Here is a 12404-nt window from a genome sequence, read left to right as displayed (position 1 = left end):
TTTTTTTTTTTTTTTTTTTTTTTTTTTTTTTGAATATGTTTTTACATTTTTTGGAAATAAAATGTAACATTTTTTAAGAACTAAAATAGAGAGTTAGAAATTAAATGCAAAGACATATATAAGGTTAAAAAAAAAAAATTTAATAAAGTCATGCACACAATATATATTTAACGTGAATACCACCATATGGGGGGAAATAAAAAAAAATATATATTTTTTTATAACACTAGTTCTTATATTATATAAAAAAAGAAAATGATATATTATATAAAATAAAAATTTTCATAATTATAGAGAAAAAAAAGAAAAGAAAAGAAAAGAAAAGAAATAGATATGTCATTAAATAAATATATATATATTATATATTGACAGAATTATGCACATGTTGTGTATAAGTTGTATAATATATATAGTACAAAATTGTTTGATAATATTAATTTTGTGATATATACTTTTAATATAACAAATATATATATTTCTATCATTTATATTTATGAAATATTGTTCAAGTAAAATTATAATTATATAGCCATTATATGAACAATATATATATATATATATATACATATTTATAATTATATATATGTTTAATTTAAAACATTTTCAAAATTCTCATATTACATTTAATAATAATAAAAGTTCACAAATATAAAGGAAATATCATAAATATTATCTTGTGAATATTTTAAAAGTTCATGCGATTTGTTTTTTTTTATGTAGAATGACGTTTTATTCTACCAACAATCAAACAAAATAAAACATAAAAAATAAAATATATATATATATATAATATACGTAGTAGGAGAGAAAAAGGAAGAACAAAATGAAAGTTATAAAAGCAAGTAAAAATAATTTTGTTCATCTAAATAAAAGTAATCAATATAATTGTAACGATCAACCATATGATTCATTATTCAGAAAAAACTGTGTATCGTTCTATGAAGATTTTGATACCGAAGCAATATACTTATTAGTAATAAAATATATATATATATATATATATATATATATATATATATATATGAACACATTCATATATATAAATATTTTTAATTTTCTTTTAATTGTAATTAGGATAAAGGAAGTCGTCCTATTTATCACACGCTGTAAGTATTTTATAAATGTATTAGTTTGTTTCATGAAAACATATATGATATATATATATATAATATTATACCTATATATATTTATTTATATTAATATTTTTGTTTTTCTTATTTTATGAATTACTATTTGTAGGAAAGATAAAGAATGGGATTCTTCTAATAATCGAAAAGACACAGAAAAGAAAAAGAAGAAAGAGGTATATTCATATTAAAAAAAAAAAAAAAAAAAAAAAAAAAAATCAATAGAATTATTACGCCTTAATATGTTCACAAATATTTTATATGATATATTATATTTTATTATAGGAATTTGAAAAAATTGATGAAATTATAAGCAATGCTGAACATTTAAATATATTAAGAAACAAATTATACAGTTTTGAATATCAGAATATTTTAGAACCACTGGGCATATATATTTCTCAGCAAGAGGAGGAAGAAGAGAACATGTAAAAATAAAAAAAATAAAATATAATATAATATCATTTTTTTGAAAATACTAGTGTCAAAAATTAACAGGGCGACACTATTAATTTTGTAAATATTTATTAATGTTCATAATCTTTTTAAATTTTTGCAGAAAAAGAGAAATGGAAAATTTTTATAAAGATAAATATGAAGTATTAAAAAAGAAATATGTTCATCTTAAGGAAAATATCGACACCATATTGGACATCGAAAGAATTAAGGTAATAATTTATAAACCTCTTTAAAGTATTCACACAAATATTAATATATACACATATATATATATATATATATATATGTTATGCTTTATTTAATTTAATGTATTATGTAGGCTGGGTTATTTTACACCAAGGAAGATTTACAAAAAATTTTTGAGACAATAAGAAAACACCAATGCAAGATTAATAACAAAAAGGATATAATTAATTTTCAGAGTAGTATGTTGGAAAAAGCTATAGAACATAAGTAATAAAAAAATAAGAAATATAAATTTGTAACAGTGATACATTAACATGATATGTATATTATATATATATATATATATTTTTTTTGTAGCAAAAAAAACAAATTGACCATCATGAAGGATAAGAGGAAGAATGAAAAACTATTGGAGATTTGCAAATCATACTACGAACAAAAGTAACACATGAAATATATAATATATATATATATATATATATATATATATAAGTGTTAATATATTTTTTTATATATATATATCTTTTCATATAAACAATATTTTATTTTCTCCTTAGTGAAAAGGCACAAAAAAAACTCAGACATTTAAAATACTCTTTCCTCGAATATAAAATAGCCCTAGAAAATATTGTGTCGTGTTGTGAAAAAATTGGGGTAATAATAAATACATACATAGATAGATACATATATATATATACATATATATATATATATATATATTTCCCCCCAATTTTAGGGTGACAAGATTATTCTAATGGACGGAATAAAATCAGCTAGGGCACAAGCGGATATATCAATTGCAAATGATATAAAAAATAAGTAATAAGATATATGGAAGAAATAAAAAAAAAAAAAATTCATTACAAATATATACATATATATGTATATATATATATATGTAATGTTATATTATGTTGTCTTTTATTATATTTATTATAATATTTCTACTTTCTTTAAAAGGATCAAAATTGAGGAATTAGAAATGAACATCAGTTATTGTGAACAGCAAATAAACGTAAGAAAAAATTAATATATAGTTACAAATACATTTTTATATTCATTTACAACAAAATCTTTTTTTTTTTTTTTTTTTTTTTTTTTTTTTTTTATATATATATATATAAAAGTATCTGAAGGATGATTTGGATTATAAAATGGAAGAATTAAGAAATAGCACCTTATACACTGAGGAGGTTAAAAATGAAGCGTCTTACTTTAAACAAGAGCTCTCAAAGAATAATGACTTACTATTACAGGTAAAATATATATATATATATATAATATATTATAACATTTAAGCGTCTTTTTGTAAAAACAATTTGTTCATGGTATTAATATTATAAATACGTTTCATGTTTCGTCTCAATATGTATAATATATATATATATATATATATATATATTTTATTTTTCTTATATAAGGTTATGGATCATTTCCATCAAATGATTAACAACGTAGATGAATTTATTTATAAAAATAAGGACAAGAATGAACTTATAACATATATGAATAAAAAGAAGAAAAAGGTAAAAAAAAAAAAAAATTAAAAATTAAAATAAGTAATATGTAATAAAAATAACAGAAATAATGAAAATAAAAGTTAAGAGTGTATTATAATTTTATTGAAGTGTATACATATATATATATATATTTTTGTTGTTTTGTTTTATCATATTGTCTTATTGTTATATATTTTTATTTATTTTTTTATACACAGTATGGAGATATTTCCAAAACGATATGCCAAAAAAATAAGGAGCTAAATTTGAAAGTGAAGAATTTTGTTCCGTATAATTTTTCTATGGGAAAAGAATTGAAGAAACATGAGGAATATTTGAAAATACAAATTGATGAAATGAAGAAAAAGGAAGAGGAGGAAGAAAAAAGAAAAGAAAAAGAAGAGGAGGAGGAAAGAAGAAAAAGGAAAGAACAAGAGGAGGAAGAACAAAAAAAAAGGAAAGAAGAAGATGAGAAGGCAGAGAAAAAAAAGAAAGAAGAAGAGGAAGAGGAGGAAAAGAGAAAGAAGGAAGAAGAAGAATTATTAGAAGAAAAGAAAATAAAAAATGATGAAACATTTGAAGAAAAAAAAATAAAATTAGTGAAAGAATTAATGAAAGACGTTAATGTAAGAAGGAAAAAAAATAAAAAAAAAAAAAAAAAAAAAAAATATATATATATATATATATATATATATATATATTACTTTTATATTTTTGGTATGAATAATTATATAGGAGGAGACGCTAAGCCTGGAGAAATGTATTGATATTATATACAAATCGGTAATAAATACATTAAAAATGAATTAAGGATTTATATAAGTTTATTCGTTTTTATACACATGTGTTGCATATTTTTAAAAAAAAGCTAAATTGAGTCATTATAAAAAATATTTTATTATATTTTTTTAAATATGCAGAATTTACCTTTAACTCAAAATAACTTAAATAAATTAAAAAATATGGGAGATATAAAAAAAGACGAATTAGTCACTTTTGTAAAGACCCTAATGTTGAATGAAGAGGAAGCTTTTGAAAACATGAAAACTTTTTTCGAAATATGGGATATAATGGTAAGACAAAAAAAAAAAAAAAAAAATAATAAAAATAAAATAATAAAAATAAATAATATAATGATAAAAGAGTAATGTAGAATTATTATATTTGTGTGAATTGTAATTTTATATGTGACTTACATGAGAGAATATTTTATACATGTCTTTATTTAAATTTCCTTCGTGCTTTTTCTTTTTTGTTAACATTACATTATAGAAAACGGGTTATATGCATAAGAATCTCATCATATCTATTTTGAAACAGTTTGGAGATAACTTAACAGAAGAGGAATCAAATTATATACAGCAGTATAAAATATATATATATATATATATATATATATATATTTATATATATTTAGCGATGATTCTTTTATGAAAATATAAAATTATTATTTTTTTTTTTTTTTTCAGGGAACTAAACCAAACGAGCGAGTCTAATATATCTTATATTAAATTGCTCAAAAAGTAAGTATTGTGCATATAAGAAAAATAAGAGAGAAAAAAAAAAAAAAAGAAACATGCCATAGTATATAACATAAATATAAATATATATATATATTAATTATATATTTATTTTTGCAGGTGGATATATGGAACAGAAGAATAAAGTTTTATTAACTGTATATAAAATAGTAGTGTACATAAAAAAAAAAAAAAAAAAGTTAATATTTCATAAGACCTAAATTATAAATATATATAATATATATTATATATATTATGCCGGTTAAGTTATAATTAATTTATATTTATCCTATTCAAAAAATATATGAATAATACAATTTTTATATCTTTACATTGTCTAAAAAAAGCTTTCCATTTTGTCCTTTTTAATATATAAATAAGCATATTTTTTTTTAATATGTTTTATATTATATTCCGTTATATATATATGAACTTTTGTTATTCCATAAAGATGTATTAATAATATTGCAAGGATATATTAAAAAAAAATATATATATATATTTTATTTTATTTGATTGTTGTTTTATTTTCTATATATACTATTGTTATATATTATATATATATATTTTTTTTTTTTACAATTTATTATCTTGTTTTGGGATAAAAAAAAAACGTTATATTTATGGTACATGAAAAAATGAAAAAATTATATATATATTATATATATGTAAGTATTAAATTTTTTATTTTTTTTTTATATAATAAACAAGAAGAAAAAGAATTCCCACGAATTATTGTTGTGAGTATGAATACATACATAATTATATAAAAAATATATATTATATATTATATATATATATATATAATTATATTCTTCCTCAAGCTCTTATTAAAAAATTAAAGAAATGTTTTTATAAGAACATATAAATATTATATATATATATATATATATATATATATATATTTTTAAATTTAATATTCAAATTGAAATTAGAAAATAAATAAATAAATAATTAAATAAATGAATTATTTTTTTTTTTCAATTTAATTTTTTTTTTTTTTTTTTTTTTTTTAAATAAAAAAAAATTTATGGCTAGCTACAAAATAAAGCAATAATATAAAAAATATATATATATATATATATATATATATATATTTATATTTATATTTATTTATATATTTTATTTTTTGAGATTTTTCCAAATTTACGATATTTCTTTATATTATGGGCCTGGGAGGAAAGAATGAAAACAAAGCGAACGTGATTAAAGGGGCTGGAAGTATAGGCAAGTATATTAAAGGAAATGGTAGTAAAATAAAACAAGGGGGGGAATGTAATAACAGTAGTGAAAATGAAAATAGTGATAATAATAATAATAATAAGAGTGACAATAATATCAAAAATGATGATAATAATAAGAGTGATAATAATATCAAAAATGATGAAATAAATAAGAGTGATAATAATATCAAAAATGATGAAATAAATAAGAGTGATAATAATATCAAAAATGATGAAATAAATAAGAGTGATAATAATATCAAAAATGATGAAATAAATAAGAGTGATAATAATATAAAAAATGATGATATTAGCAATATTCCAAGCACGAATACAAGCACGGTGAGCAACAAAATACAAGGGAAAGGATCTGTGAGTTATAAGAGCAAAGAAAAAACAGGTACTCATTCTAGTCATAATAAGAATACAAAAGGTAATAATAATAAAGTAAGAACATCAGGTAAGATTATAAATTCATTATCAAAATATAGTGATTCATATGCTTTAATCTTTCCAAATGCTTTACCTGTTAAACAGGTATTATGGGGTTTAGATCCTTTAAATAAAGTTTGGAGATATTGTTCAATTGTATATGCTAGACCAAAGAATAAGGTGTTAAATGATACAAATTTTATGTTTCCATTAAATATGAATAAAAATGAAATAATTAATAAAATGAATAATGAATTGAATAATAATAACAATGTTTGTATGAGTGAAAGTGATTATGATTATTATGTTCACTGGGAGAAGTTTGATAGAAGATTAGATTGTTGGTTAGGATATGAAAATTTAAGATTATTAGATAAAGAACCAGATGATGGTTTACCTCTTATTAAAGATAATGATAATGTATCAGATCATGAACATGCAGGTATTGATAAAGAATATTTAAGAGAACATGAAGAAAATACAAAATTAAAAACAATTAATCAAATAAGATTTGGAAAATATTTAATAGATACATGGTATTTTTCACCATATCCTAAAGAATATCAAAATATAGATATATTATATATATGTGAATTCTGTTTATCATTTTTTAAAGAATATAGTGAATTAAAAAGACATACAGAAAGATGTGAAATTAGACATCCCCCAGGAAATGAAATATATAGAGAAGAAAAAATATCTATTTTTGAAATTGATGGAAGTTATTTTAGAATATATTGTGAGAATTTATGTTTCTTATCAAAATTATTTTTAGATCATAAAACATTAAAACATAGAGTAAATTTATTTTTATTTTATGTTATTACAGAATATGATGAATATGGTTATCATATAACTGGATATTTTTCAAAAGAAAAATATTCTAAAAATAATGTATCATGTATTCTAACACTACCACAACATCAAAAAAAAGGATATGGTAAATTTCTTATTAATTTTAGTTATTTCTTATCACAAACTGAAAAAAGAACAGGAACTCCTGAAAGACCTTTATCAGATCTAGGTGTAGCATCTTATATGGCTTACTGGTATGAAACCATTTTAAAAGTTCTTATAAATTATGAACAATTATCTATACAAGAATTATCAGAAATTACAAGTATAGAAACTAATGATATTATCTCTTGTTTAGAACAAAAAGATATTTTTAAAAATTCTATCAATGGATTAGATTCATTTTATTATATAAACCCAAAACAATTGGAATTTATACTTAACAAATTGAAGCAAACAAATAATACCCCCTTGTGTAAAAATAAATTACATTGGGTCTCTTATGATTATTACTTGGCTCTATATGAATAAAATTAATTTACAAACATAATAATCTGATATGTCATATGTGTCTCATCTAAAAAATATATATATATATATATATATGTATACATATTTTTATTTATGAATTATTTGAAAAAATATCTTTTTTGTGTTTTTTATATTTATTTAAAAACTTTTTTTTTTTTGGAGTATAAAACATTTAATTAATTTGGTATGTAATAATATCTATAAAAATTAAAATTTTTTAATAATTAATATAAATAAATAAATAAAACATAATATACACATAACACACATATAGTTATATATATGTAATAATAAAGTATACGATAAAAATTGATTAAGTATAACAAGAAATTATAAAAAAAAAAAAATAATACATATATATATATATATATATTAATAAAATTATATAGAAAAACTTTATTTTGTAAATATCTTAATCATCCTCTTCATCTTCATCCGAATCTTCTTCAGGATCTGAGTCCTCCTCATTTTCATCCGAGTCGTTTTCTTTTTCTTGATCTTGTTCTTCTTGTTCTTGTTGTTCTTCTTGTTTTTCTTCTTCTTCTTGTTCTTCTTCTTGATCTTGTTCTTCTTCTTGATTTTCTTCTTGTTCTTGCTCTTGATCTACATCCCTTTCATGTTCATCCTCATCTTGCACTTCTATATGCTCTGTCATTCCATCTACATCATCATTTAAGTCTTCATTAACATCCCCGTTTAAATCGTCATCCATTTGACTGTTAGCATTTGTATCATCTTCATTTTGTGCTTCATTATTTTCCCTTTTTTTATCTTTTTTTTTCTTTTTTTTGTCCTTTTTTCTTTTCTTTTTTTTTTCCCCCTCATCCTGCTCATCCTTTTCATCTTGTTCATCTTGGTGACTGTGTCCACTGGGTTGGTCTTCATCATGTTTTCGTTTATTTTTTTTCTTTTTCTTTTTCTTTTTTTTGTCTTCCTTGTTTAGCTGCTTGTCTAATTTTCCGTCTTTATGAAAGGAGGACAATTCATTTCGATATATTTGCTCTGCCTCGTTGATGTAATCGATATTTTTTGAGAGCTTAACGCCCTTGACCATGTGTTGAATTTTATGTTCTAGTTGTTTTTTAAAAATAAGTCCATATGAGTTGGTAGGATAATCAGAAAATGAATCGATTCTTGCTGCCATAGCACTTTTACAAGATAAGTATCTTGACATTCTTCCTTTAAGTGGCAGTGGTGTTTTAGAGATATATGATGAGTTATATAAGATTCCATATTTTGGTGTTTTTTTATTTCCTTTTAAAGAATTAAATAATGCTTTTTCTGATCCAAATATTTGTATACTACTAGATGGACATTTCGCTAGATTTACTAAAGAACCAGCATGACTAATTAAACGAGCACTTAGTGTATTTCCTAATAATTCTTTAAGATTGGGTGATACAATATTAAGTTTATTATCTAGATAATTCCATAAAATATTTCTAGTATTAGATAAATTAATAACTTCATTAGAAAAGTTAAGAATATTAGCTAAATCTTCTTCAGTTAGTTCTTGTCCTATAGAAAGATTAGCTACTTTACATATATTTTTTGTCAAATCTTCATTTTGAGTTATATCATTTATTTTATCTTCATATTCATCAAAATCAAATTTTTCTTTTATTTGAATTAGATTAACTAATTTACAATACATACATACATCTGTTACAATTTTTTTTAACTCTGGAAAATGCCAGCTATACCATTCTATAACTCTCATACTAAATAAATTAATATTTTTATCTAATGATTCAATAGTTCCTATACTATTAATAATTGACTTATCTTGTTTTCTTGGATCTAATTTTAATTTCGATCTTGAATAGCTATGACCTAGACCTATATTAAAATGTTTAATATCTATATCAATATTATTTACATATGTTGATATTTTCTTTAAATAATATTGTCTGCATGCACGAAATAATTCCAAAACATTATTATTATGAATTATATTAAAACCAACATTAGATAAATTCTTTCCTAAATTTATATCTGCAACACCTAATTCATATTTATTCTTATTATTTGGCAAATTCTGTTCTAAAAAAGATAACAGAAAAGGTGTTGCCTTCCCTTCATTTATATTTAATAAATTATCTAAAGCTCTCTCAGCAGTTTCAAAAGGAATAAATGCACAGAACTCTACCATTTGATGAAAAATATCACTCTTCAATATTTTCTTTTCAAGTTCTTCACTGCTTCCTATTTGTTCCCATTCTTCAATCTTTAAAAGAAAATATCCAGCTGAACATTCGAATAAAATGTAAAGCTTCTTCATATTTGAGGTAATATCTCGGTGTAAAATAAAAAAAAAAAAAAAATAAAAAAAAAAAAAAAAAAAAAATATATATATATATATATATATATATTATATCATTTGTATATTTTTTATATGGAAAAAATGTTCTTCTACATTTTTTTTCTTATTAAATAAAGCGTTGTAAAAATTTTAAATGGTATATAAATGAATAAATAAAAAAAAAAAATATATATATATATATATATATGATAATACGATTCTACATATTTTATCTTTAATATTATTATAATATCAAAGGATAACCATTATATTATATTATTTTATTTATTTTTAATTTTTAAATAAGGAAAATATAAATTTAATTATTTAACATTATAAATAATAACATCATTTACAACGCAAGCCATTTGATAAAATAAATAAATAAATATATATATATATATATATATATATATATATATATGTATATATTTATATTTAATTATGAATAAATATTATAATGTTTTATTTTTATTTTTTTTAAGATTTATTTAAATTTTAATTCGTAAAAATATATATATATATATAATATAATGATAGAAAAAATGTATTATTAAAATTTGATACTCATTTTAAACTTATAATAATTATATATATTATATTAATTTATTATCTACAATTCTCTTAATCCCATAAAAAAAAAAATATAGGGATTTATTATATATACAATGAATTAAATAATACATACATATAAATATATTATATATATATAATATAATGTATATGTATATATATAATAATTACTCCGTTATGCATCATAAGAATAAAAATAAGATAAATATATAAACAATTAAAATAATATATATTATATATATATATATATATATATATGCATACTTTTAATAATTTCAAAAAAAAAAAAAAAAAAATATATATATATATATATATATTTAATTAATATATCTATATAAATAATAGAATATATATATATATATATATATTTTTTTTAATTTTTATCTTATCTTTTTATTTCATTTTATTATTCTTTGAATTTAAAAGTTTTTATATTTATTCATTATAAAATAAATTATATATGTCATATATATATTATTAAATATATGTTTATATTAGAATATATAATTATATTATGTATATTAGGATGAATTCTTTTGAAACTGAACATTTTTTTTAAAATATGATATTGAAGTTTTTATGCAGAAGGGAAATAATAATATGTAAATATAATAAGTTATATATATATATATATTATATATATTTATTTATATATGTAGAAGTATTGCACACATATATACATATATATATATATAATTAATTTGTTTAAAAATTCGGTCTTTTAATAAAATCTTAAATGGTATGACAAATTATAATAGTTTAATATTTTTCCATTTTAAAAAATGCAACAAAGGGGGAAAAAAAAAAAAAAAAAAAATAAATAAATAAATATATATATATATATATATATATATATATATATATATAATAATACATATGTACATATTTATGTATTCCATTTCATAATTCATTTATTTTTCTTTTTGTGTATATTTTCTTCATTTTACTTTTATTTTTTTAAAATCTATTTGTTATAAAAAAATTCCGATACAAGAATATTTCAATTTATTTCGATAATATAAATAATATCTTAGTATTTATATATATATATATATATATATGTGAAAAAAAAAAAATGATTTAAAATTCATTAACATTGTGACGATGATAATATATTGAGCTACTTTATTTTTCTTAAAAAAAATAGTTGCATAATATATTTATCACATTTTGTTAGCTTTAAATATTTATTAAAAAAAAAAAAAAATATATATATATATATATATATATATATATTTTCCTTGGTTTTAAAAAAAAAAAAAAAAAAAAAGAAGAAGATAGTTATATAGACACAAACATATGGTTATTATAATAAACAAATTCATTAGACTAATAATATTCTAATAAATTAATATTATATCACCATTTTAATACTGGTTATATATACATTTTATTTATACAATTAAAATAAGTGTAGCTATTTAACGTTTCAAAATGGTTCAATAAAAATATTTTCAATAGGCATTTGTTCAGAATATATGTATATATATATATATAAATGATATACATATATAAATATATATATATAAATGATATACATATATAAATAATATACATATATAAATAATATGTATATTTCACTACAAAATTAATATATATATATATATATATATATATATATATATATATATATATTTTTATTTTATTTTTTTTTTTTTTTAACCCCCCCCTTCCAACTCATAGACCCTCTATTATTATTAAAAATGAAAGATGAACAAATGCAGTGCTATTATATTACTGAGAAAGGAAAAAATAAA

At 19.2% G+C, this 12404-nt stretch overlaps 4 protein-coding genes across 4 annotated transcripts in view; 3 read left to right on the top strand and 1 right to left on the bottom strand.

Annotated features, from left to right (window-relative positions):
• Positions 1-823: 823 nt before the first annotated feature.
• PGSY75_1118700 (hypothetical protein) lies at positions 824-4936 on the top strand (the record flags this gene model as incomplete). The annotated part of the gene is made up of 18 exons (XM_018786309.1): positions 824-973; positions 1075-1106; positions 1240-1303; positions 1413-1555; positions 1687-1795; positions 1906-2039; positions 2130-2213; positions 2330-2426; positions 2509-2591; positions 2733-2787; positions 2900-3028; positions 3194-3298; positions 3490-3897; positions 4007-4054; positions 4192-4344; positions 4544-4635; positions 4741-4794; positions 4912-4936. The coding sequence occupies 18 exons, from the start codon at positions 824-826 to the stop codon at positions 4934-4936; spliced, it is 1965 nt and encodes a 654-aa protein (XP_018641104.1).
• A 1021-nt stretch (positions 4937-5957) lies between these two features.
• Positions 5958-7772, top strand: PGSY75_1118600 (histone acetyltransferase; the record flags this gene model as incomplete). Its single annotated transcript, XM_018786308.1, has 1 exon — positions 5958-7772. The coding sequence occupies one exon, from the start codon at positions 5958-5960 to the stop codon at positions 7770-7772; it is 1815 nt and encodes a 604-aa protein (XP_018641103.1).
• Positions 7773-8184: 412 nt separating this feature from the next.
• On the bottom strand, positions 8185-10053 carry PGSY75_1118500 (putative box C/D snoRNP rRNA 2'-O-methylation factor; the record flags this gene model as incomplete). Its single annotated transcript, XM_018786307.1, has 1 exon — positions 8185-10053. The coding sequence occupies one exon, from the start codon at positions 10051-10053 to the stop codon at positions 8185-8187; it is 1869 nt and encodes a 622-aa protein (XP_018641102.1).
• Positions 10054-12350: 2297 nt separating this feature from the next.
• Positions 12351-12404, top strand: part of PGSY75_1118400 (putative haloacid dehalogenase-like hydrolase) — a gene marked incomplete at both ends in the record, with an annotated part of 879 nt that continues 825 nt past the window's right edge. The window contains one exon of the mRNA XM_018786306.1: positions 12351-12404. This exon is cut by the window's right edge and continues 825 nt beyond it. Coding sequence (XP_018641101.1) covers positions 12351-12404 — 54 coding nt within the window.

The sequence above is a fragment of the Plasmodium gaboni genome, chromosome 11 (assembly GCF_001602025.1).
Source record: "Plasmodium gaboni strain SY75 chromosome 11, whole genome shotgun sequence".
NCBI classification, from domain to species: domain Eukaryota; phylum Apicomplexa; class Aconoidasida; order Haemosporida; family Plasmodiidae; genus Plasmodium; species Plasmodium gaboni.
This window is presented reverse-complemented; position numbering and strand designations above follow the sequence as displayed.